This window comes from Ptiloglossa arizonensis, chromosome 14 (assembly GCF_051014685.1).
Source record: "Ptiloglossa arizonensis isolate GNS036 chromosome 14, iyPtiAriz1_principal, whole genome shotgun sequence".
Classification (NCBI taxonomy): domain Eukaryota; kingdom Metazoa; phylum Arthropoda; class Insecta; order Hymenoptera; family Colletidae; genus Ptiloglossa; species Ptiloglossa arizonensis.
In genome coordinates this window covers 6,734,952-6,758,310 of record NC_135061.1, presented here as the reverse complement: position 1 = coordinate 6,758,310, position 23,359 = coordinate 6,734,952, and the positions used below count along the sequence as shown (strand labels likewise).

The following is a 23,359-nucleotide window of genomic DNA, read 5'->3' as shown; positions in this document are numbered from 1 at the left end:
TCTAATAACACCTTCACGAACGAATATTGCGTTAGGTGCCTTCTTTTCTAAACCTATTTTTGGAAAAAGAAGACTCGAACGCGGAACGTGTTGAGAAAACTCGGATAACTCGGATACTCTATACATTGTTGACTATACATTATTGTATCCAAGTTAAACGAATACAAGATACGATAAACGAGATCCTCGTAGGCCAAACTGATCGACTTTGTGAAATAAAAAGCATAAAAGTTTCCAGAGTAAAATTATTGGAGTACAAGTGGGAAAATTAGACCGACTAGGATTTTTCCCTAATGAGATGCTACGTAACATTGTGAAAAGTATAGAAAGTAGGTTCTCGACACCGAGAATTCGATTACTCTGTTATCTTCGAGCCCTACTATTTTCATCTTGGTGTGCTTCGGTTACAGAGTATACGGTATTTACGTTCTGCGGACGATGAAATAGTTGGTTGTCCGACAATCTCGTAAAGGTTCCGATCGCGGATGGTTAATTGGCCAACGCAGTCAATTGGTGAACGAAAATCGATACTGGTCGGAATCCAGGTCCAGGTCCAGCAATCCGATCGGTCGATTCCGTTCGTTCCTTCCTTCCTTCCTTCCTTCCTTCCTTCCTTCCTGCAGATTAAAGCCCCGAGTTCACGTTTCCGCAACATCCTTCTCCTGGAGGATCTTTTAAACGATCGATAGGAGCCTCCTCCTCTTCCACCACCTCCTCCTCCTCCTCCTCCTCCTCGTCCTCCTCCTCCTCCTCCGCCGCCTCTCTCTTGCAGACCAGGCATTGTTGCGGACAAATAAATTCTGGAATCCAAGCGGAACGATCGAATAAAGTCCAGTCTCGTGGAAATTACAGACGAGCAAGAGGGAAAAATACACGATGGAGAATTGCACGGCTCGCGGTACGGATACGCGTTGAGGAAAAATTTTCGAGAAGAGGTTAGCATGCTAAGCAGCCACCACCCTCGGCATCCTATCTTTTGTAGGTTACAAGGGCGAACCCCTCTGTGGTGATGGGAGAAGAGACACGGAAGAAGGACTCGAACAAATTTAGTATCACGTTTCGTCGATATCGCGCGACCGGTGGATGAAAATTGCGGAACGAAAAGCCACCAGATACAAAGGAATATGCATAATCCCTCTTCTCTCGTTTTTTTTTTCTCTCCTGCTTTTTACGCTTTATATACACGAGGTAGTCCCTCTCGCTCTCTCGTTCTTGTATAGGGAACGTTCGTCTCGGTACCAGCAACGAGCGCTCGCACATGTACACGTCGGCAGGTCGGATGTATATATATCGAGCATATAGATCCCTGCAGGAGTGCAGAAAACGGGGTGACTGAGGTGCCGAGGGGCGAGGACGTCGAGGTGCTGCTCTCACGCACATAGATCCTAGCCTGTGGTACCACTACAAGCGCGTCCAGCTGCTAGCGATGGACTCGAACACTCTCCGGGTCATCTGGAACGGATACAGAATTTATATTTCTTCAAAGTCGGCAATTGAAGATATTTTTCGAAGCCTCGATGTCCGGACGATTCTCGATCGGTTTGAAAACCTCCATAACTTGACGGTGTTTCTCACTCGATTCAAATACGTGTCACTACCGATCGGTGTCACATTCCAAGAGATAATAAAATGATCGCGATAACAAATATAATTCTGGTATTTCTTCTTGTTGTATTTCCTTCTTTTTCAGACGTTGCGTATCGTTATCTACACGATCTGGCTAGAATTCTTAGTTTCGGAGAAGCTTTCAGTTATGGATCAACGAACAGTGAACAACTTAGAGCTATCAAGAAATCCTAACATTGACCAAACTTGCAACGCATGCGAATTCGAAGCAGTTCCTGACTCTCTATCCATATCCAAGGATTGCAAATATTTTCACGCGTTCAACGCCAATCCGATATTTGAAATAAAACTATTACAGTTTTACGGATGAGTGTGTCGTTAAGAAGATAACATTAACATAAAACGATCATCTCGATATATTTCTCGATCGTTAACGTGTATATTGAAATTCGAATTCCGTACTCGAAAAGATACTACCAGCCTTTTGTATTTAACAACTGTTGGTACACAATTGGATGCGTTCTTAAGAGGGAAATATTAATGTATAATAATCCTCTCGATGTATTTCCAGATACCGAACGTGTTGGACCGAAATTCGAATCCCATACTCGAAAAGATAAGGGCTCGCAAGGGAAATCGAATACCCATCGCTAGTGACGAGAGCATGTACGCTCACGACCACGCTCGCGCGTTTACGTCAGACCATCCCTGTCCGTACGGTCTCTGTGTGCACCGTCACATGTAAACGCGTGCAGCAGCAGCAGCAGCAGCAGCAGCAGCAGCAACCCGTCCTCTTTTCTCTATGTGTACGTACCACCCAACGTGGAAGTGGGCGAGATTGGTGGCACCTCAGTGACGTCAGAGCCGATCGTCAGGCGCAAACGGGGTTGCCCACCAAACTACGTTAGAATGACGAGCCGATAAACTACCCATCAGGGTTTTCTGCGGCGGGCGGGCCAACGGTCTTGGGGTAAACAGTCTTTGCGATTCTTTTGAAAATAGTTACGCGTCGTGGGGACTCGTTTGTGGTAATGCGTGCAATGCGACCGCGTGAAACGTGAAACGTCGAGAATGTCGAGGAGTGTCCAGAAGAGTCGGTTCTTGAAGCGCGTTCTCTGGCTTCTGGTTTCCAGGTGGCCGCCGTTGGTTTGGCCGACGATGGCGAGTTCGGGGTCGGCAGTCGACGGTGTCAGTGTCGGTGTCGGCGAAAACGATGGCACGACAGGTGTAACCGGTGGCGGGCCTAGGAATCCTCTTATCTGCGGTGTCTGCCACGATTATTACAACGAGCCCTGTCTGCTATCCTGCTTTCACACCTTTTGTGCCCGCTGTATCCGTGGCCCTCACCTTGACGGAGGAAAGGTCTCCTGTCCCATCTGCGGGTAGATAACAACGACTGTTATTGCATGGCGTCCTTAGGGTGGGTGACAATCCCAGGTCTGGGTTAGGTTTGGCTAATATCTGCATGTTACGGTCTCTCCGACTAATTCTAGTCTCTGTGTAAATTCGATTCGTTACGTCTGCACTGTAAAGAAAGCGCCGTTTATAAGCGTAATACAGTTATTCTCTTTGCGCGGACAAAGAAATGTTGTATAATCTTGGACGGTATATTTTAAAGACATTTTTCCTTATATTTCACGTACAAGATTTCTTCGGGCATTGTAATTTCTTGTTACGCTCTATATCTTGTTCGAATGGTATTACGTCCAGCAACGATGACCATCTAGAGCTTCTTTTGCACGCGTGTAGCATGCTTTGTCGTTTATCGTTTAACCACAGATATTCGTTGTAACTGCACAATTGTATAGATTGTAACGCGTGCATGTTTATGGACCATTATACAGAGCGGAACACCTTTTATTCTTAATGCGATTTAACATAATTTTATTCTTTTTATTTTTATGTATTACTTCTGTCGAACTCTGCTTGTATAATTTATGAATTATTCTTTCGCAATGCTCAGAGTATCTTTTTCAAACTATTCGATCTTGAATACTTGTACCTTGTTTCAATTCCCATGAATCTAAAATACATTACTGTGCATAGACAACAGACGCAGCTGAAAGATGGGGCACAACTACCACCGCCCGATCAGCTGATACGTCAGCTAGTTGAGTTGGCAAACTCTGAAAACCCACCGTGCGCCAACTGTGACAAACGTGACAAGTCTACCATGTTCTTTTGTACAACATGTGGTACGTATCGACGAACTTTAACTACAACGACAAAGTTTCATCCGTTGCAAATAGTTACGTGGTTGCCTACTTACCGCGAAATTTTTGAACACAGGACAAGCACTGTGTACCCACTGCAGAGAGCACACTCACAGTGCAAAGATGTTTTCCACGCACGAGGTGGTGCACATGAGCAAATGTGCCAAGGATACTCAACGTCGTTGCTCGACTCATGGAGAACAATACATAATGTACAGTCAGAGTGCCAAGTGCATGCTCTGCGCTATCTGTTACCGCGACACTCCGGCGGAAGCGAGGCTCCATTGCGTGGACATCGAAAGTGCCTGGCAACAGGCGTCCAAGAAAATGGAACGGACGGTTAATTCGATTTGCGAGCTGCAGGCTGGCGTGCGAGACGGAGTGTTGGCTTTGAAATCGCAGCTGGACGAACTACGACACAGCCTGGACTCGGAGAATAGGACACTGAACTCGTTCTGTCAGGGAATGCAGGAGGCGATAACGAAGACCCATAACAACGTTCTCACGGAGCTTCAACGACAGTACGAGACCAAGGAGAGGATGGTCCGTAGCCAACTGCTTTCTCTAGGTAGTGCGCTTCCCGTACTACAGATGCATTTGATGTTGTGCACCGCCTTCACCAGCGGCGCGACGAAATATCAATTTCTCGAGTTAGCCCATCCGATGCTGGAGCGGTTGAGTCGTGTCGCTCAGTTGGGACACCTGTCAAGGCCACCGTTAATGACCGCTCACCTTAAAACCAACTACAGGGCCGAATTCGCCAGATCGCTGCAGCCGTACGTAGGTCAGACGTCGACACCGAAGGAATCGTTGTACGATCAGACTCACGTGTTGGGTCAACAGGAAGCACCAGTGATTCAGGTAGCTACCTACACATTTGGCTTGGCCAACCTCTCTCGATTAAAAACTTTTCTATCTTTACGTTCATATTACAAGTTTCTTTTTCACTGCATTTCTCGCGCACACTTCTGTGTAAGTATTTGTGTTGACAGGATTTTACTCTCGATATATGATGTGGCTTGTACTTAATCGTATGGTGGTAGTCTAGTAGCCAGATTAGACAGTGATTATATTATATTCTCGTAGCGCAACTGGCCACCCGCCAGACAGAGAACTACTTTTGTTTCCTGCTAGTTTTTTAGCCGGATGTGGTAGACAGTATCAGACAACCTATTCGAACCCGTATTACGCGACCTCCAACAAGCACGATCACCGATTACGTGATATACTTTCTCTTTTCCAAGCAGAGCAGCAAGATTGCTCAAAGGATCCCAACGAAAGGCGGCACCGATTGCGTACCGTTTTCCAACCACTGCCGCACATTTGACACTCAACTGAAGGAATTGAATCAACAGTTACTTATGGTGAAGGAACGTTTAGGGGAGCTTCAACGCGATGTAGCTTTATTGAGAAGAGCGAATACTCCTCCATTGGGGATGCGTTACGAGAACGTGGCCAAGGATTGTCGGTTTCTCGAGCGACAATTGGAGCATCATCAGATGGAATTGGAACGGCTTGGAAACGTCTTCGACGCTTTGTGGGAGAAACAGTTGTGCAGAATTCACACAGAGAAAGATATCTTCAATTCTCAGGTACTGTTCTGGTTGTTTCCCAAAAGGTTATCCTCGATTCTCGCGATAATACGATCGATTCAATCCCCGTACAGATGAACGACATTTTATCGCTGAGGAATCAGGTGAAGCAGCTTCAGGACGTTGCTCAGCAGTTGGAACCGTTCGTCAAATCCTTCTCAACCGGAGTCACCGCCGGTGAAGTGAACATGGCAGCCTCGGACGTGGCGGGTAATCAAGATTTGCAAGTGTTACTGGATCATTTGTCGCGCTTGCAAATGCAGGAACCACCGCAGCAACCGCAGACCCAAGCGCCGACGAAGGAACAACGACACCCGCGCACCACTGCCACCAGTGCCGATAACGCGCTCTACATGAAAGGTGAGTGCTCGAACGTGATTAGCTAATTCGGTGTGTCGATATCGTCGCTGAATTACGCGTGAATTTTCTATACAGAAACGAAGGAAGTGCCAACGCGTTGTCGCACACCATCCAGTGGCGTTGATGCGATCTTGGATTCCAGCGGAAACATCGTCGTCTACGGATCGGCCAAGGCTTCCGAGCCGAAGAGGGGAGTCTTCAGTCAACTGGCAGAGAGAGCTAGGACTAAGGAGGATCGTAAGAAGTCTCCGGGCAGAGAGGAAGGTCGCGATCGCAGTCAAAGTCGACGATCCAGAAAGTCTCCGGATGGCTCGAAACCCAAGACACCGCCCGGTCACTCGTCAGCCAGCAAAGTACGCTCCCTGTACCGCTCTTTGAAGGGTGGTAGCGGTGATACGTCCGCCGAGGGACTCGACCAACCGGAAAGATGCACAGAGGCCCAACAACCACAGTCACACATGACTGGTAAGAACAAATCCGTGAGGATCGCGTGTACGAGTAAATAGCGTTGGTAGCAGGGAAAGGTATGCCTGGAACGAATTACGAGACGGACCTCGGATTTGCCGACGATGCGCTGACTTCCAGAGGATTATGTAGATAGCATTATAAATCGATGTAAATAAAACCCTGATGAATGCACACGAGAATTATTATACTTCGTATCGCGCCCAATTCAGGATCGCCGCGCGTGCAATTTGTTTGTTCGTCGTTTCTGTGGAAGTTAGGGATTATCCGGCAAGTAGTTGATTAAATTGCGACGAACGCGTCGAATGAATTTAACACGGTATCGTTCGATAATTCGAGGCGAGTGTAACGAGACGTTGCTTTTGTTTCGACGGAGCTTCATCGTTCAAGTGTCCCTTTTATCGAACGCCGTTAGAATTGCAATTAAACCAACGTGTGCGCGAGGCGCGATTCAATTAAAACCAGCGTTCGATTGTCTCCACTGGAAAGCCATTCGATGCTTCTCCGCATGTTACAAAACGATCAAACACCTTGCACAGGGAGCAAATTAGAAACGGTGCTCGTGGCCCAATTGAATTGTTTGTTGGACGTGCCTCTGTGTAATCCCGCCTACCGCGTCAGAATTATAGGTCCCTCGAGCGATCTAGACACAGAGATCGGATATCGAGGACACACGGGATGTCGAATCACGCAACATGTATATATACATATATATTTATTCTTTTCTTGCTTTTTTCTTTTTCTTTTTTTTCTATAAAAAAAAATAGTTTCCAGCTGGAAGTTGCATTCGGTGTTACGGATAACACTGTTGTCGTTTCTACGAAACAATCTTCTCCGAATAGAAATAGACCACGCCTGAAACAAGACACCAAAAATAACGAGACTACCATAATTTGCATGAAGTAACGTAGCCTCTCCATCAGCCAGGCTTTTGCCCTGTCTTCTTAAGCGATTCGCGTGCTTTTAGCTGGTGACGAAGGGGCTTATCAACGAATTTCGGAGGCATCGAGCATGGGAGAGGCCAAGAAGCGTGTGCAGGCACAGGTGCACGCGGTACCCGACGAGCAACCGATCCCCACCAGCAAAGGTGTGAAAGTGTATCCGGTCAGCGACTCGGAGGACGTCTTCTACGCCGATGAGAAAGCCTCGACAGAGGTGAGGAGACGTCGACGAGCCAGCTGCGACAGTTTGAGCACCACCGGCTCCGGGAGCAGACGCTCGAGCATCAACGATGGGACGGTAGGTCAATCCGCGCTGGATCCCAGGAAAACACTGGTTGTTTTGATCGGGCCTACACCGAAGTCGTCGTCTCTGGTGCAGAAGCAGCGTTCCTGGGAAACATTCCCGCGATTGAAGAGCAAACGCGGCAGTTCTGCAGCCAGCGAGGGTGCTGCCTCGTCCCTTGGTCAACTGAAGAAAGCAGACAGCTTCGAGGGACACGAGGAAGCCGTGCGCACTTTGGTAGCAACAATGCAGGAGACCAGGTCGCATCTGCGTCATCATCACTTGCACCTTCATCGCCATCACCGGAAGAACAAGACGAACTAAGCTTCGATCTTGCTCGAGGGAGAGTCGCGGTGGAAGATTCAAAGAGCTTTCTTCAAAGGTAGCCCAGATAACCAACGCGCAGAAGACCAGGTGTCTCTCTAACGCGTTTCGCTTCTTTCGAGTCGTAAACGTCATCGCCATAGAAAGACGAATTAAGCAATCTCCTCCTTGAGACATAGGTGAAGGTACAAAGAGTTTCGATCAGAGGGATTGAAACCAAATAGCTAACAAGCGGAACAGCAAGTGTCTCTCCGGCCGTGTTTCACCATTGTTGAGTCACCGATGGTAGTATCGTCATTGACGCGTCAAGATGAGCTGCGCTCACTCTTGTTCAAGGGTGAAGGTTCAAAGAGCTTTGTTCAAAGATATTCAACTAACAGGTAGGAGACTGTATTTAGTCGGACGCGTTTCACCTCTGTTGGGTCATCGATAGCGATGTCATTATCGTAGGGAAACGAACCGAACTCGCTTTTGCTGGAGGTAGATCCGCGACGAAGGTTCGAAGAGATTCAGAGGTGACTTTGAATTTAGATAGTCGGCAGACGAAAAGTTAGCTGTCTCCGACGCGTTTACTCTCCATTGGATCATCAATAATAAGATCGCCGTCATTGTTGGAACAAGAAGATGTATTGAGCTCGGTTTTGCTTTAGGTAGAGCCATCGGTGAAGAATTAAAGAGCTTTCTTCGAAGCTGTCCAACCCGTATAGTCAACAGACGAGAAACCAGATATCTCTCCATCGCATTTTCCCTCTGTTGGTCCATTGATCGCAACATTACTGCCGTCACCGACCGATGAGGACGTACGAAGTTTGCTATCGCTCGAGGTGGAGCCATGACGAAGATTCGCAGAACTTTCTTCGAAGGTGTCCAAGATTGGATAGCCAAGAGACGGAACATTGAATGTTCCTTCGATGCGTTTAATCATTTTTATCGGATCATCGATACATAGAAATTAAATTAGGGACTTTGAAAACAGTCACGCTTGGCTTGCGGATAGAAGGGAGCGTACAGCGTTTAGAAGACATTTCGGAATGTCTGCGTTTGGATGTCTGGGAGGGAGTCGAAAACCCTCCAAACGCCTAGTATACATTCGGGAAAGTATTATCGAAGGACTATACCTTTCGATCATTAGTAGATTGTTATTAGTAGTGGAATATTGTTATGCAAAAGGGTACTACGAGAAACGATTCTTTTCAAACAATTTTGAGCGTTTTATTAAAGAGATACGATACGATGATCCAAAGGGCATTTCGCGTCATATACGTAATATTAGGTACAGACGCGATCACGAGGACTCACAGAGTGGGTTGTCTCAATTGCCGTTGAGACAAGGCACCTTCGGAAAGCGCACCCTTAAACGTTACTTTCATAAAGACTGTAACACCGTTTTCCGTGTTTCTGTTACTTGGTTCTGGACCAAGTTCTCCGCCGTTACAAAATCGCCTTACAAAATCCATTCGTCGAGGTTTCTACTCCCCCCGTTTTGTGTCTGGCCGGGGTTGCTTCAGAGTGAGCCGCCAGCCTTCAGCGTAGAACGCATCTCCGTTTTTTATTGAATAGCTTTTTTATTGCACTTTGAAGCGCCGAAGGTCGCAATATACCGCTGCCAATAGGAGATTAATACCTTCGTAAAAAAAAAAGGAAAAAGTAAAAAAAAAGAAAAAAAATTATAAAAGAATAAAAGAGCGTGTGTACGCGTTGCCCCCTGGGTACTCTTTCTCGTTGTCGACGAGGCCCTTGAGTCACGGTCTATACACACCTAGAGGCTCGGAAATTAGATTAGCGTGAACACGTAATCGTCGATAAACTGTGCATGCGTAAACACGGAGTTATGGATCCGATTATTGTATAAAATAAAAAAAAAAAAAGGAAACGAGTTTCCAATGCTGCTCAAACTGTGCGTCTACGTGGAAAGAACTTCGAGAAAGATAACGTCAGACGAACGAACTGATTCGTTGTAATTAATGTTTTTACATAGTAACACCTCCGAGGTATATAATTTACACACGGTGTATACTTGACGTCGAACGTCGCGCGATAAATGAATAATTCAGAAAGAGAGAGAGAGAGAGAGAGCGAGTGAGTGAATGAGTGAGTGAGGGAAAGAGAGAGAATATATTAGCGAACTTAAACACTGCCAGCCACAGTACATACATACTACGAATTTAAACGATGATACTCTCTCGCGAGAAAAAAATAGCCTAATTATAAACGTGCTCGTCATCGCCAATTGCACGGAGATCCATCGTCGCAGTACTTACTTCAACGCTCAGCGTGTTTAAACAATTTTTCACGGCTCGTGTTTTAACACATTCAACAAGTCATGTTCGTCGAAAGTCTCGCGAACGCATTGTATCGCGAAAAATAGGGACGAATTCTGACCAGAAAATGCGAAGATTCCTCGTGGAGGATAAACACGATCGTTACCGTTCATTTTAAAGGACTAAAGGATCATGATCTTCGTACAGATCGTAAAGGCGTTACAATTATAGCAAATGTACACGATTAAGCATGTATGAGAACTGTCGAATTGCTGATAATAGAAAAATATACAGGTTACAAAGTCATGGTTCGTTCTTTGATTCTTTGCTGGTCGAAACTTTGTTTCGGCTGAGCAACAACTCGCTGAACTATACAGCGTGGTTCTATTAATCGGGCCTGATTATAGCTCTGTCCCAAGAGAATAAAACATTAGAGGAAAACTTTGCATGGTTTAATCATTTACTTTATCCTAGGTTACAATTGTTTCCATAAGTGCATCCAGTGCATTTTCCCTTTCTTCTTTTACTCACGATTCAAAATAAACTTTGACAAATGACAATCTTTTGAAACTTAATTTTATTCGTAAACGGTTACAAAAGACATTGAAAATGATCTTGTACCGTTAGTTAATTAAATTATGTTTTTCTTTTATGTTAACCGTTTCTTTCGTATTTTTGAGATTTTATTAAATGTTTAAATACGTTAAAAATTATTTTCAACTCTTACGTTATAAAATCAATTTAATAATCAACGTGATTCGTAAAATTGGCACAATAAGATACAAAAAATCAATTGACATCATTTTTGCTTGCTACTCTTGTGCTTCATAGGATAATACCACATTCTTTTAAATATCTTGTAAATTTCTTACAATAAATTGAATATATTAGCTTTCTATTTATCTATTTATCTTTTTCTTTCTTTATACACGTATAAAGTATTACAATATTAACTAGTTAATGTAAGCAACTACAATGATTATTACAAACAAAATGTACGAGAAAGAAAATTGTTTTTATTTATAAATCAGACGAATCAAAGAAAAGTTAATGGTGCATATTATTTTATTTTCTCTTTCAGTTTATTAGAATCATTCACTGGTTTCGTCTGATCAAAAATTTGTTCTTGATAAACTATGCTTGCGGGATAAGAATTCTTATTGGACCATTGAGTATTTTTCTCTTTTTCAGGATTAGTTGCTCCAATTAAATACTTAAGATGATCTGTTCGATCACTTTCCATTAAAAAAAGAGCACTTTGAAATTGAGAAATTATAAATGTTAGTTCATTTGCAGTTACGTTATGACAAACATTTAACGATGCATTGAATGGATTGGCAATGTAAAGGACCGCTTTACTTGATTTTGCCCTTGTCTTTCCAATTAGAAGGCATATTGCATTCTCGTTAAAATTGAAAGTGGAATAATATTCAAAAAACCCGATTAAAAGAGAATGCAAAGATTCACTCGATTTCTTTTTCGTAAACAATTTCTTGTCATACGAGTTTTCGTAAGTTCCTAAAAGAAAAAAAATGTGCGTTAATTTAATAAACTAACGGTACAGAATACTATTTTCATTTTCATATTTACCTATGTTCATTAATAGTGTATTTATAGAAGGTAATATATTTTGCATCTGCAGATAAAATATTATTAAGAGGGTAAGAGAGAAGTTTGTTACACGTTGAGTCGGTGAAATGGATGTTACTACGTTTGTATGTTTAGCCCATTTACGAATAGTGCAAACGAGTGGCCTGACGCGTGGATCCATTTCTCCAAATATGTATAACAATTCGGTCATACGTATCGCAATCCTGCAGAATTAATGACTGTAAAAACAATTAGATACTACAGATTGTAACATACTAAATGATACATAACACATACGAATTAACGGAACTAAGATCACAGTGCATATTTGTATAGATATTTTCAAACTTAATTATGGGAACACGAGCTTCGAGAATATTTACTACATTAGTGATACCAGGCATAAATTGTCTTAGTATAGTAGATACTAATGACAAAAATTGTTGTTGCGTATATTTCTCGCTAAAAGGGTAAGGTTTAGATTGAAATAGAAATTGGTTCAATTGGTCCTGAAAAAAATATTTGCTAAAGTCAGTTTATATAAAATTTATAAAAAATGGATAGTGTATATATATGTATGTGGATCTATGTTTACCTCTTTCTCGTTAGCGATTTTAAACACTAAATCAAGGTCACATCCCATCTGTCCAAAACCATTTACGGATGATCCAAATGGTGTAATAGAAATAGTTGGAAATAAGTTAGAAAAACAAACTTCTAACTGATGCACAGTGTGAAACCTCAATCTTATATCAAGATCTGTAAACTGTGTCATTTCATAAAGATCGAGCATTTGCTTTGATACCTAATAAATTAAAAATTGTTACAGCTGTTTATTATACATTAATATATTAATATATATATATATATATATGTAATATGTGTTAACGCATTACAGATTTCGACGAGTGTAGCTTCTCTCTGATTGCATGAATTGCGGGATGTAGAGAACTATACTTTGGAAAGTTGAAATCCGATGTACCCAATTTGTTATTATTTTGTAGATTAGAATACTTTCTACCATGAAAATAAAATACTCTTGTCTCGATAGGAATATGTTCAGTTTTGTTCTTATATGTACATATGCGTTTTAATCTATTCAGACATTCCATAGACTCAAATTCCAATAAAATACAATGTGGCTAAAAGCAATATTAGATTATACATAGTAAACAATTATCCAATGGATAGAAACAATTTTAGTTAAATTACATAATTTATGTTGGGTAAATTTGAAATAAAAAATTATAAAACTGGATACGTACATTACTTTTCTGTTGCAAACAATAATGATATATACTTTTAATCTTTCCAAATTGTTCACAATAATTCCTAATATTATTAACAGATTCATAATCTGACAGTTGCACTAGGATACTTTTTCTTGCTTGATCTTTTCTAAAATTAATCGTATCGTGAAACAACCTCTTTGCATCTTTTGGTTTGCTGTTTGGTACATCTAGAAAAATGTATTTTTTATGTTTTAATTCATTTCAACTACTGGCACATAAATAATATCCATAACAGTTTAAACTTGCTAAATGATAAAAATAAAATACTACTATATTTACTAAATAACATAACCTATAAAAGAACTGGGCCAATTGTTTAAATTTAATGTGCTATATGTATACAATGTTTTAATTACCCAGCAATACCTTATTAATTGCATTAAAAATTAGAATCCATCAGTACTGTATGGAATTTGATGTAAATGTTTTGGAATGTAATTAGTTTCTACGATAACTAAATTATTCAGAAGAGAATTATTAAGAAATAATAGAAGTAAAGAATAAATCAATATACTTTTATGTAATGGTATTGCACATAAAAAAGAAAGGAATATAACAAAAAATAATAATGGACATAAGTAATATGAGTAGGTATAAAAATGAAGGTTATACCGTTTTCGATAATTTGTTGTGAATGCGTACTATTATTACTTTCAAACTTTGTCTTAAGAAGATTATTTGACTTAAATCTTATTATGTTTAGCGTACATTTACAGTAAAATGTATTTAACAAAGGACAACAAGTTATACAGACACGATTAACGAGTGCCATTTTTAAACGACCAGCTCTTATGTGAAACACGTGGAACAGCATATACTCGTAACTCGTATGGTAATTTACCATACCAACTCGTATGGTAATTTACCATACCAACTCGTATGGTAATTTACCATATCAACTCGTATGGTAATTTACTATATCAACTCGTATGGTAATTTACCATACCAACTCGTTGGTAATTTACCATACCAACTCGTTGGTTCGTATCCATGTTTAAGACACATCTAGTAGATGTCACTTATTCAATGAAAAAATTACCGACTGGACTTGAATAGTTGAAATTCACTTTTATCGTTTCACGTACAACATATTCCAAAATGATACAGACATATTTATACATTTTTTGACAAAACTTGAACGCTTCTGTTTATTCACGTCGATTACGAACGATTTTCGTAGCGGTATACATTTGCATTTTTTAATCCACAGAACACCGTTTTTATCAGAGAAATCAATTCTCTCGATTATTCCATAACACGTAGTAGTCCGTTTAGTTTTGCGTAATTCTCTTACGATTCGTTTATCGTGCGATACTTCTGTAACGGAAAATGAGTCCTCGACAATCAGAAATGACTAATTCCTTAAGAGAAATTAATCGTCGGTTTGTCATCTTTGAAGAAACGCGTTAACGCTAAATTTGCCAACCAGTTAAAACGAATGGTTCCAACTGCTTTTACAAGGAAATTCACTTTAAATTCCATTGTATATTTTCAAAAGACGTTACGATTTTTACTATTCCATTCGTATAATCAATTACATAAGTTCCCCCTTTTCCTCAATCAACGATTTTCCTGAGAGACGAATACATAGAAACTCGAGACAATGTACGTAACATCTACAAGCCTGTCCAGTTCCTCTTAGGTTCGAAATATTCTTATTCGAAATAAACTATAAAATTTCGTGAAACTATTTATGAAATCTCTTTTCAAATGTGCAAGTTTGGATAGAAAATTGAAGAATTAGTATTTAATTAGAAAAAATTACCGAATTACAACCTTTTGATCTACAACAGACGCGCGTCCACTTAATTTTAAGTTTAGTTAAAAATGATCGCGTTAACGATATATAAACTTATACGTATAAATATAGACGAGACGCGTAATATGTATATAAATAAATAAGTAATCGTCGTTAACGCAAGAGCTTTTAATTAAAGCGTATAAATGAAGTTATCTCGATACTCTTGGCTTCGGGACGAGCATATATTTTCTCCTACCGAATAATTACCTAACGATATACACATACGTACGCGTAAGTAACGTTAGAAAATATTTTGCTCGAACGAATCGAGAAGAATCGCAAAGTCTACATCCCTCGAAAGGAGCGCTGTACAGCATCTAACCCGGGCGATGACGTAAGTACAGTCTCTCCTTTTCTTTGCAACATCCACGGGTATTTTCCTTCTCCCGCTTCGTTCCTACTACCCCTTTTTCGCCAGACTCCTGCCGCTAGCGATGGCTTCGAGTTGCATCGAATCGGAAACTTTTAAATCACGTTCACGCAATTTCGACCGATCGAAATCGAAAACGTTCACAAAATTTACCAAAAACCACCTCGACGAATACGAACAGTCTCGAGATACCGATACAAATGCATAAAAAAGATAGACGTTGATCGAACAATGTCGATATCTTAAGCAACTACGATCAGTGACAAAGAATCGTAAATAGAGGGTTTGATAAACGAAAGGAAATTATTTATTAAAAGTAATGCATTTTAAACTCGTTTAAAAGTATCGATATTATCCGTATCGATAAATATACGAAATAACGTGCTGACTTTTTTAGAATGCGCGGTAAGTTTAGCTACAACCGATCGGTCCTGTATTAAACGGTATCCGAACGATAAATTTTTATTCAAAGGAAGACGAATATTGTTGAAATATTCGAATTTTTCTAAATGCCCATCGCTATCTACCGTTTGTGGATCTAACGACGACGATGAAAAAGAAAAAGGACCGATACCGGTGTCGCGCTCTACCGGTCGATAGTCGAATCGTTCCGTAGATCGTTACGAATTCTTCGTCTCGGTTCTACCAGTGTTTTCCGTATCGTTCTTCACCGTACCGTGTATCCTTTCTCTGTTCCCCGAGCGCGACACTGTTCCACGTATCTCCGTTGAGCATCGTTCGGCTCGTAGAGGTCTTCCGAAGGATCTTCTCCCTCCGTTTTCCGAAAATCGTCTTCGTCGTTCGCGCATCCGTAGCGAGGATGCGTCTTCGTTCCACCGAGCGGTCGCGCGTATTTTCGTCCCTCCGTTCGTCTCTCCCTCTCTCGAGCGTTACATCGGTTCCCTCTATCATCGTCGAGGCGAACGCATCGGCAACAGGGACCGTGGCTACCCGACGAGAAACAGTGCAGTCTCGAGCCTCGCGTCGACCACAACCGATCAGTTTCGCGCGGCTCCCTCTATGCTCGACTGCTTCTCGACGGAACGACCGACTACCGGCGGATCGTGTGTCGCGCTGGCGAAAAGATTTCAGAGAACTCGGCGAGAATCAACGCGGGGAATCGATCGGCGAAACGTGTCACGATCGTACGTCGCTGTTTACCCCGTGCGATCGATACATCGAAAAGAGAAACAATCGTTGGAACACCGTACACCTCGAACGTAGAGCGTCGAAGGTGCATCGGTCTCGGTTGTTCGTTCGAGCGTTCGAGCGTTCGAATGTTCACTCGTGTCTTCGTTACGATGACCGAGACTCGTCGAGATCGTCGAAATTAAATATTCGTTCGATCCTCGGTATCGGTTGTTCGCAGAATGACCGTTTCTCGAGATCGTCGGTGTTCAACGTGAGGCACGCGTGGCGTACGGGAGAGAAATCGCGAGAGACGGGAGATCATCCGCGATCCCGCGATCTTTGGGATGTCGACGCGCGCGAGGCGGACTTTATGGCCGGTGAGGACGCGTGTTCGACGTTGTTCGAGCAGTCAGATGTGCTACCGGAAGTGCTGATGATGAACGAGCCGGGATCCACGAGGTAGATCGAACCGGTGATCCTAGGAACGAATATCTGTCCGGTGTCGGCTGGAAAGTGATCCGTGATCGTCCACTTGACTGTTTTCACGTTCTCTCTCGTTCACGCTCCACTCGTCGTTTCGTAAGAGCAGCGACAAAGGGCTTGGCTTTCTTTTCGAGGAAGGCCGCTATCGTTGGCCGGCCGGCCGTCTCGCTCGCCGAAAACAACAATCACGTCGCAGTGCCCTCGCCGTTTGGGAAATGTTTCTTGGACCATTGACGATCGAGACAGGTGAGACGGTTTGATAAAACGTTTCGATACACGGTACAACACTCCTCGACGCTCTGTCGCGCGAAACTGACCCCACCTCGGACACTTTTAACGGCTACGGTGCAGAGAATTCCGACCGAGACTTTTATCGAGGTGAAAATCGGGACGTTTAACGAGCCGTTTCGCTCGACGAACGCAGAGCAGAATGTCGATCGATCGTTTCGATCGGACGGATTATCGGAAAAGAAGTCCTTCCGGCTTGCTCGGAAAATGTTCGAGAACCGGAACGAATCGCGTTTCGTTCGGATACATTCGGTAGTTGGGCGCACGGTACGCCAACACTCACCGATAATACAAATTACGTAGCTACGTTTCTCAAACGATTCGAGCATTCTCTCCAACCGAATCTACGAAAATTCGTTTATTCCGAACAACTCGTTCGTTTATCGTTTCCTATACGATTAATGTTCCGCTGCGAGATCAGAATTTACCATTGCGTTCTCCGAACCTATTTACTCGAAGTGAGCGGCGTATTTATCGAAATTATTCGACCGAGAATCGTTTTCGTCGTCGTTTCGGTCGTAAAGGCAAACGTGTTTCGGTAAAACGTGGAAAGGGAAGAAAACGCGAAGAAAAATTTACCCCGAGTACCGATTCGATACTTTGGTTCGATTCGTTGACTCGATCGATCCGTTTGGTCGATCGAGAAGACGTTATCGAAGATATCGCCGCGAAGTCACGATCGCGAAGAGCCGTTGAACGTCTCCTCGAAGCTTTCGTTTCTAATCGCGGTGACACCAAGATGGCGCGATAGCTTTCCGCGAGGTAAGACTGTGACGATGACCACGTTGGCGGACGTTCAAGGGCGCGGGAGGCGCCCGGCGAACGAGTTCCTGGAGAACGTACCGTCGAATCGATCGGCGAGCAACAATCGAGGAATAAATTCCCGCGTTCTGTCGACAACGCTTACGCGCGTTCGCGTTTACGAACGATTCCGCAAGCTCAAGGTTCTCGAAAGCAGACACGCGTCTTCCTCAATCGTTCCTACCAGTTCTGAATCTCTTTCGTTCCTCCCGCGCTCAAACGAATCGATACATTTACTACAAAATTATTCGATAGATGGGGTCTTTCTACGACTTTACCTTCCACGTTCCATCCGCAAAGGCGAACTCTTGCCGGATCTTCCGGAGCAAAGTATTATTTCGCTCGATCGATTTTACTATTGTTTCCAAAACGAGAAAACGATATCGTTTGATTTCAAAAGGTTCGATTCAATGTAAAAGCTTTTGTGCAAATACAGAGGAATGGAACGGTTCTTTCCTTATAAATTTCTAGAGCAGAATTTACACGTAGTGTTCGTTGTGGTATTTCGCTGAAGAGCATTCCATTCGCAAAGGTAAACTTACAAGCGAACCTTCCGGAGCAAAGTACTTTCCGTGGAAATACATAGAAAAAAGAACGGTCCTTTCCTTCTAAATTTCTCGAACAGAATTTACGCGTAGCGTTCCATTCGCAAAGGTAAACTTACGAGTGGACCTTCCGGAGCAAAGTACCTTCCGTGTAAATACATAGAAGAAAGAACGATCCTTTCCTTGTAAATTTCTCGATCCTAATTTCCATCCGGTATTCGTGTCGGTATTTGGTCTAAAAGCAGTCTCTCGTGCTCGGTTTCGACCTCGACGCGAATACCGTTCCACATGAACAGAAGGGGTTGCGGGGGAGGTGTGCTCCGTTCCGCTCGCAATGTCTCGTAGAGGGGTGCATAGACGCGAGAACGAACGGCCGACAGCTGTGCGGACCGTGGAAGCAACCGTTTCCTTTCTCGACCGCGCACGGAAAACGCCGGGGCGAACGGACAACGGCTGAATGGATAATGTGGACTTAATAGACGGTTTAATGAAACGGCGTTACGCAACGGAGCCGCGCGAAAACGGGCACAAGGCTCGCTCGCGACGTTCGTTCATCCTCCTCGTAGCTGCCGCGTTACCAAATACACCACCGACAACGATCGCCCACTCCTCGCGAGCTCGATTAAAATCGCTTTTAACCCTTGGACCACCATCGTCGGCTATACACGCGAGCCTATCAACGCCTAGGAGCGTTCAGAGTGTACTCGCTATTGGGAAACGAGAAGACGAAACTCTTACCGCGAGTCGAACCGCGCTACGGCCAAGGTGAATCGGTTGCTCGTTCTATTAATTTTCCCTAGATTTTACGTTCTTCGAGATGTCTTCAAAAATGCAATGAAAAATCGGTAAATAAATTCGGTCAGCCGCAGCTCTTCGAACTTTTCCGAATCCGTTCACCGGGCGTCTTAAATACGAAGAACTCGAGGGCGTGACGGTAGTTGGTATTTCGAGTGTACGCCGATGTGCGTTCACTGTTGCATTTTGTCGCATCGAGGTCGACTTAATCGATAACAAGCAAGAATTTGAACAGCGCGAGGGACCAGTTGGAGCGGACCACCGATTACGGTTTCATTTTCTCGTTCTCCAACGGTACGTTTAACCGTTTCAGTACCTACCGGTTTCAATTTCGCGTCGAAGACAACAGTTTGACAACCGACGGTGCACTCGCGATCGTTGCATTTCTTTAAAAGCAAATACTCCAGGCTCTTCGCGGCCAATCGAAACAAACGTTATCGCACCGTTTCATATTTTTCGACAATGTGTTCTCACACTTTCGAACTTTTACCTTCTAACGAGAAAGCGATTACCGAAAATTGAACCGAAACTCGCAAATACCAATTTCACGTACCACGGTGACAGATTTGGATGGTTGGAACGAAGTATCGCGTTAAGTGGGATGCAATTTTTGTATTCGTCTTGCAGTGTTAAATATCGAGTTATGCGGAGAAAGGGAAGGTTGTTGCAAAAGGAATTACGTAAAGATCGAAAGAGTGAGCATTGCCTGTATATATACGAATCGAGTGGTCGAACGGAGACCGATTTGAAAAAGATTATCGACGTTGAAGCAAAATGTATTCGTACTGTTGTTCGCGAAACAATAGTATCGGTCTATTTCGATGTTTCGTAACGGTACGAGCGCACATATCGATGACTATATCCGTCTTACGCGGACACACCGTGACGTGGCCACGCTACGTGACGACCATACGACTCTTCTGATTCCTACGCGTCGCTGACGTAACGGATGTCACTTTTAAACGTCTGTATTTCGAAACGAACACCCCGACGAAAAGGAAATTTCTATAAATTCAACGTTATCGCTGAACACCTTTCACTGGAACCGGTTTCTCTCAATTTCTACGATCGATTTGTTGCGCAAATCCTTTGGAAAATCTTTTGGTAGAAATCTCGTTTAAAAACGATCGAAAGGTGTAAAGTTTCGTAGATTCGCGAGTAAAAGATTTATCGAACATTTTCTTCGTCGTATTACTTTCGAAACGATGGTAGAATTTAATCTAGAATGGGTAAACGTTGCGGTACAACGGACAGAAGTGTTTTGGTACTTATGGAGAGACAAAGTCTTCGTTTCGATCGCGAATGAAAATGTAGAGTTTGAAATAAAACGGTGGTCGCGATATTGGAAATTGGTACAATAAATTAGTATCTGTGTTTACGAATGATCGACGAACGACCTAGAACTTTCCACCAAGTTTTGCAAACTTACCAAACACCCTGCAACTTTCCGCAAAGTTTCATCGAACGACGAAACTCGTCGAAGAAGTTGATACGCGTCGGTAAAGATGAGCGCGTTCCATCGCTAGACTCCGAGTGGACCGTCGTTGGTCCTTATCGTTGAAACGAAACTGAAATCGTCCAAATGGTCTCGCGATGGATGAATTGCGATCAACCGGGGTAACGTATCGACGCGTTAATTGTCGAGAGTGGTGTACGAAATGTAAGTAAGGTGAAAGTCAGCGAGTAGGACGGCCCTGGGGTTCCCGAGTGCACCAACGCGAGACACGATCCTGGCTCTCCTGGCCGCCGCGAGAAAAGGTGGAACGAAGGTGGCAGAACCTCGCGGGATGTCGATCGACCAGCCTCGTAAATCCCGCGATTCGTGTCGTCGCGAGGCCCTGTACAATCGAGACCCGAGGAAAGCCCGTGGTGCAGTGAAAATGGCGTCCGCGTGGAAGGGCTACGGTCAACCACGGTGGTCCAGTGTGCTCGAGGTCGTTACGTCCACCGGCCTCTCCTCTTGCTCGAAAAAGTGAACGTTGCGTTATGTTCGGCCACCTTCGCGAAACGCCGCGTCGCTTTCTCGCGGTGTCCGACACGGCTCTACTAACCACCTCGAAAACGTCCATCCTCGAAAACCAGCCCCACGATCGCCTACGTGAACTTCAACGAACCGATCTACCGCCAGGAACGAACCTTCGCGTCTGTGACCTGTGAGAACTTTACACCATCGCGACGCGATACGTGACTTTTTTTCGAACGGACGATTAACCGGCCACCGATATCACATGGACCCGAGTAACGCACCAAACGGGAACCTTTTCCGATACGAGGAACGACAGTGTCGAGGTTGTTACACCTCGGTAGAGACCGATGATCGATAGATCGTCACCGGCCACCTCGCGGCCCGATACCTTTCAACCGGATCCGTACAGTGGACGCGTCGAGTTTTACAAAATAAGGGAACCTCTCGTGCACGGCTACTCGAACCGATTTTTCACCTTCGTTGCAAGTGTTCTCGCGCGAGAGACGTTTGCACGGTCGATCGTACTCATGGGAGTTCGACCCAGTTATTAATAAGACTTTCTCTTTTATTTTAGCCATGGACTGGCGGGGGGTCGCACTGGCGTTTCTGTTGGTAAGTAAATGGAAAAAATCTTCTATCCACGAGCCCTCGAACGACCCAGTTCACCCGTAAACTATCCTTTCGGGACTAAGGACGAAGTACCTTTCTATTTAAAATTCCTAACGCGATGCCGATCAACCTGTCCGCTCTGCAGTTTCACGAATCCTTACGTACCCTACGTGTACTTCAAAACGGACGCTGTTTACACAAATATTCCGAACAAATAATCGGCAAAATATCGAAATGGATAAACTTCTTTTTCGTTTCACGCTAAAACTACCAAACGGGTCGTTTGTCCCGTTTTGAATTTCTTTTTAATGCTATTCAATTACCAACGGAGCTTTCGCTCGCAATATTCGGTAGAAATACTCGAAATGGAAAACTAATTATATTCGTATTTTCACCTTCCACTTTCGAAGATACGTTTCACCGTTGGTTGTTTCAGCGATAACGTTTCCCGATAATTCGCTCGAAATGGTCCCAAAAGTAAATTCTAGTCTCGAAACCGGTACAGATCTCGCGTAAACTCTTTTTCGCGTCTACGCGTTGAACGTTTTATCGCACCTAGACGATCATCGATAACGATAATAATCCTTCGGGCGGAACAGCGAGAAATACTCTCGAGAAGCACAGTGTCTTCGAGAATCGTTATTGTCCGATCGATATCGCGACTGTGGTCGAAATTCTCGTTCTTTTACCACGTGGATTTTAATACACGAATCGTTGGAAAGTTCGATCAGACTTATCAATTAAGAAACGGAGAGCATGGAAACGTTCCGGATTGCGCAACGAGTTCCACATTATGAAATTTACCATGACTGGATCGACGGTGTTCTCGGTCCGTTGAACAATTTGGTCGTTCGATTGGTCGATGCTCGTCCATTTTCGATTTCGATTTCGATCGTTCCCGCGAGCTCGATCAACGTGTGCGTGCACAATACTTTCTCTCGTATCGCGTCGTACGAGAAACAAACGTGGCTGGCGAACGTAGTATGTTGGCCAGGAATGTGGCCAATTATGTAATCCTTTGTTGGCACAACGTCCCGCAAAACCGTCTGCCGGGAAAATTGTGTCGAGCTGCAATATTTTCTATGCTCGGTAATTTTTCCGCTCGAAATTAGCGTTAACTGGCTCGCAACGACCCGCTGTTACTGTTGCTTTAATCTCCTGGACTCTGAATTATGGTTAATTTCGTTGCTGTCGGTGTATTCGAGATACGAGAGTAAAACGAACGCGGAACGATGCATCGATGGTAAACGACGTTTTTTTATACTTAAAAAAAATGGCTGCAGCAAAATTCTCGTGGACAGTTATCCAGCTTTCGTAGCGACATTGTTTGCCCGCGTAATCGATATCCAATTACGGTGTCCTTATTATATCTACCGGGTCGTTCCACGGTACTTATTATCCACTCTGTAGTTTCGGACCAATCGCGATACAGGTACGGCTCGCGGGGATGTTGGATAATTTGGTAATAATTGCCACGTGTACTCGAATAGTGCAATGCAAATTGCAAACGACGACAATTTTCCTTTTCTTTTTTTTTTGTAATTTCGTTCTCATCGAACGAGGTAAGAACAAATATCTTTTATCGATTCTTTCGCAACGAACTTTTCCATTTCGACGTCTCGTTTTGTTTCTAAAAATATTAGATTCGAAGCGATAATTTTTTTATTTCAACGTTTTCTTTCG

General features: G+C 43.4%; 4 protein-coding genes across 9 annotated transcripts in view; 2 read left to right on the top strand and 2 right to left on the bottom strand.

The window, feature by feature from the left end:
* Positions 1–969: 969 nt before the first annotated feature.
* LOC143154222 (uncharacterized) overlaps positions 970–23,359 on the bottom strand; it is a 30,112-nt gene continuing 7,722 nt past the window's right edge. Inside the window, exon 2 of the mRNA XM_076326139.1 lies at positions 970–1,452. Coding sequence (XP_076182254.1) covers positions 970–1,380 — 411 coding nt within the window. The 5' untranslated portion in view covers positions 1,381–1,452. The remainder of the gene's footprint in view (positions 1,453–23,359) is intronic.
* On the top strand, positions 2,399–10,311 carry LOC143154389 (RING finger protein 207). Of its 6 annotated transcripts, none has more exons than XM_076326541.1 (8): positions 2,399–2,536; positions 2,700–2,948; positions 3,613–3,761; positions 3,856–4,640; positions 5,024–5,371; positions 5,446–5,731; positions 5,807–6,196; positions 7,164–10,311. In XM_076326541.1, the coding sequence occupies exons 2-8, from the start codon at positions 2,725–2,727 to the stop codon at positions 7,742–7,744; spliced, it is 2,763 nt and encodes a 920-aa protein (XP_076182656.1). In that variant the 5' UTR covers positions 2,399–2,536; positions 2,700–2,724; the 3' UTR covers positions 7,745–10,311. The 6 variants fall into 6 exon arrangements, 5 of the variants coding, with proteins under 5 accessions (XP_076182656.1, XP_076182653.1, XP_076182651.1 ...); XR_012994061.1 differs by lacking the exon at positions 2,399–2,536 and having other exon boundaries at positions 2,549–2,948; positions 7,164–7,802; positions 8,395–10,311; XM_076326538.1 differs by lacking the exon at positions 2,399–2,536 and having other exon boundaries at positions 2,549–2,948; positions 7,164–7,435; positions 7,517–10,311.
* Mtpap (mitochondrial poly(A) polymerase) lies at positions 10,393–13,781 on the bottom strand. Its single transcript, XM_076326138.1, has 8 exons — positions 13,759–13,781; positions 13,500–13,711; positions 12,861–13,054; positions 12,492–12,737; positions 12,191–12,400; positions 11,893–12,104; positions 11,596–11,819; positions 10,393–11,523 (listed from the first exon to the last, which is right to left on the bottom strand). The coding sequence occupies exons 1-8, from the start codon at positions 13,779–13,781 to the stop codon at positions 11,066–11,068; spliced, it is 1,779 nt and encodes a 592-aa protein (XP_076182253.1). The 3' UTR covers positions 10,393–11,065.
* The window catches only part of Pio (zona pellucida domain-containing protein piopio), a 106,828-nt gene continuing 99,516 nt past the window's right edge, over positions 16,048–23,359 (top strand). Inside the window, exons 1-2 of the mRNA XM_076326543.1 lie at positions 16,048–16,918; positions 21,642–21,679. Coding sequence (XP_076182658.1) covers positions 16,888–16,918; positions 21,642–21,679 — 69 coding nt within the window. The 5' untranslated portion in view covers positions 16,048–16,887. The remainder of the gene's footprint in view (positions 16,919–21,641; positions 21,680–23,359) is intronic.

Bases quoted from the DNA above. Each gene is read 5' to 3' on its own strand.
- Mtpap (XM_076326138.1), bottom strand. From the start codon at position 13,781: ATGGTAAATTACCATACGAGTTG. The intron at 12,401-12,491 runs GTAATGCGTTAA...TTAATTTATTAG, and splicing joins AGCTACACTCGTCGAAATCT to GTATCAAAGCAAATGCTCGA. The intron at 11,524-11,595 runs GTAAATATGAAA...TTTTTCTTTTAG, and splicing joins TACACTATTAATGAACATAG to GAACTTACGAAAACTCGTAT.
- LOC143154389 (XM_076326536.1), top strand. From the start codon at position 2,638: ATGTCGAGGAGTGTCCAGAAGAGTCGGTTCTTGAAGCGCGTTCTCTGG. The intron at 4,641-5,023 runs GTAGCTACCTAC...CTCTTTTCCAAG, and splicing joins AGGAAGCACCAGTGATTCAG to CAGAGCAGCAAGATTGCTCA. The intron at 6,197-7,163 runs GTAAGAACAAAT...GCGTGCTTTTAG, and splicing joins ACCACAGTCACACATGACTG to CTGGTGACGAAGGGGCTTAT.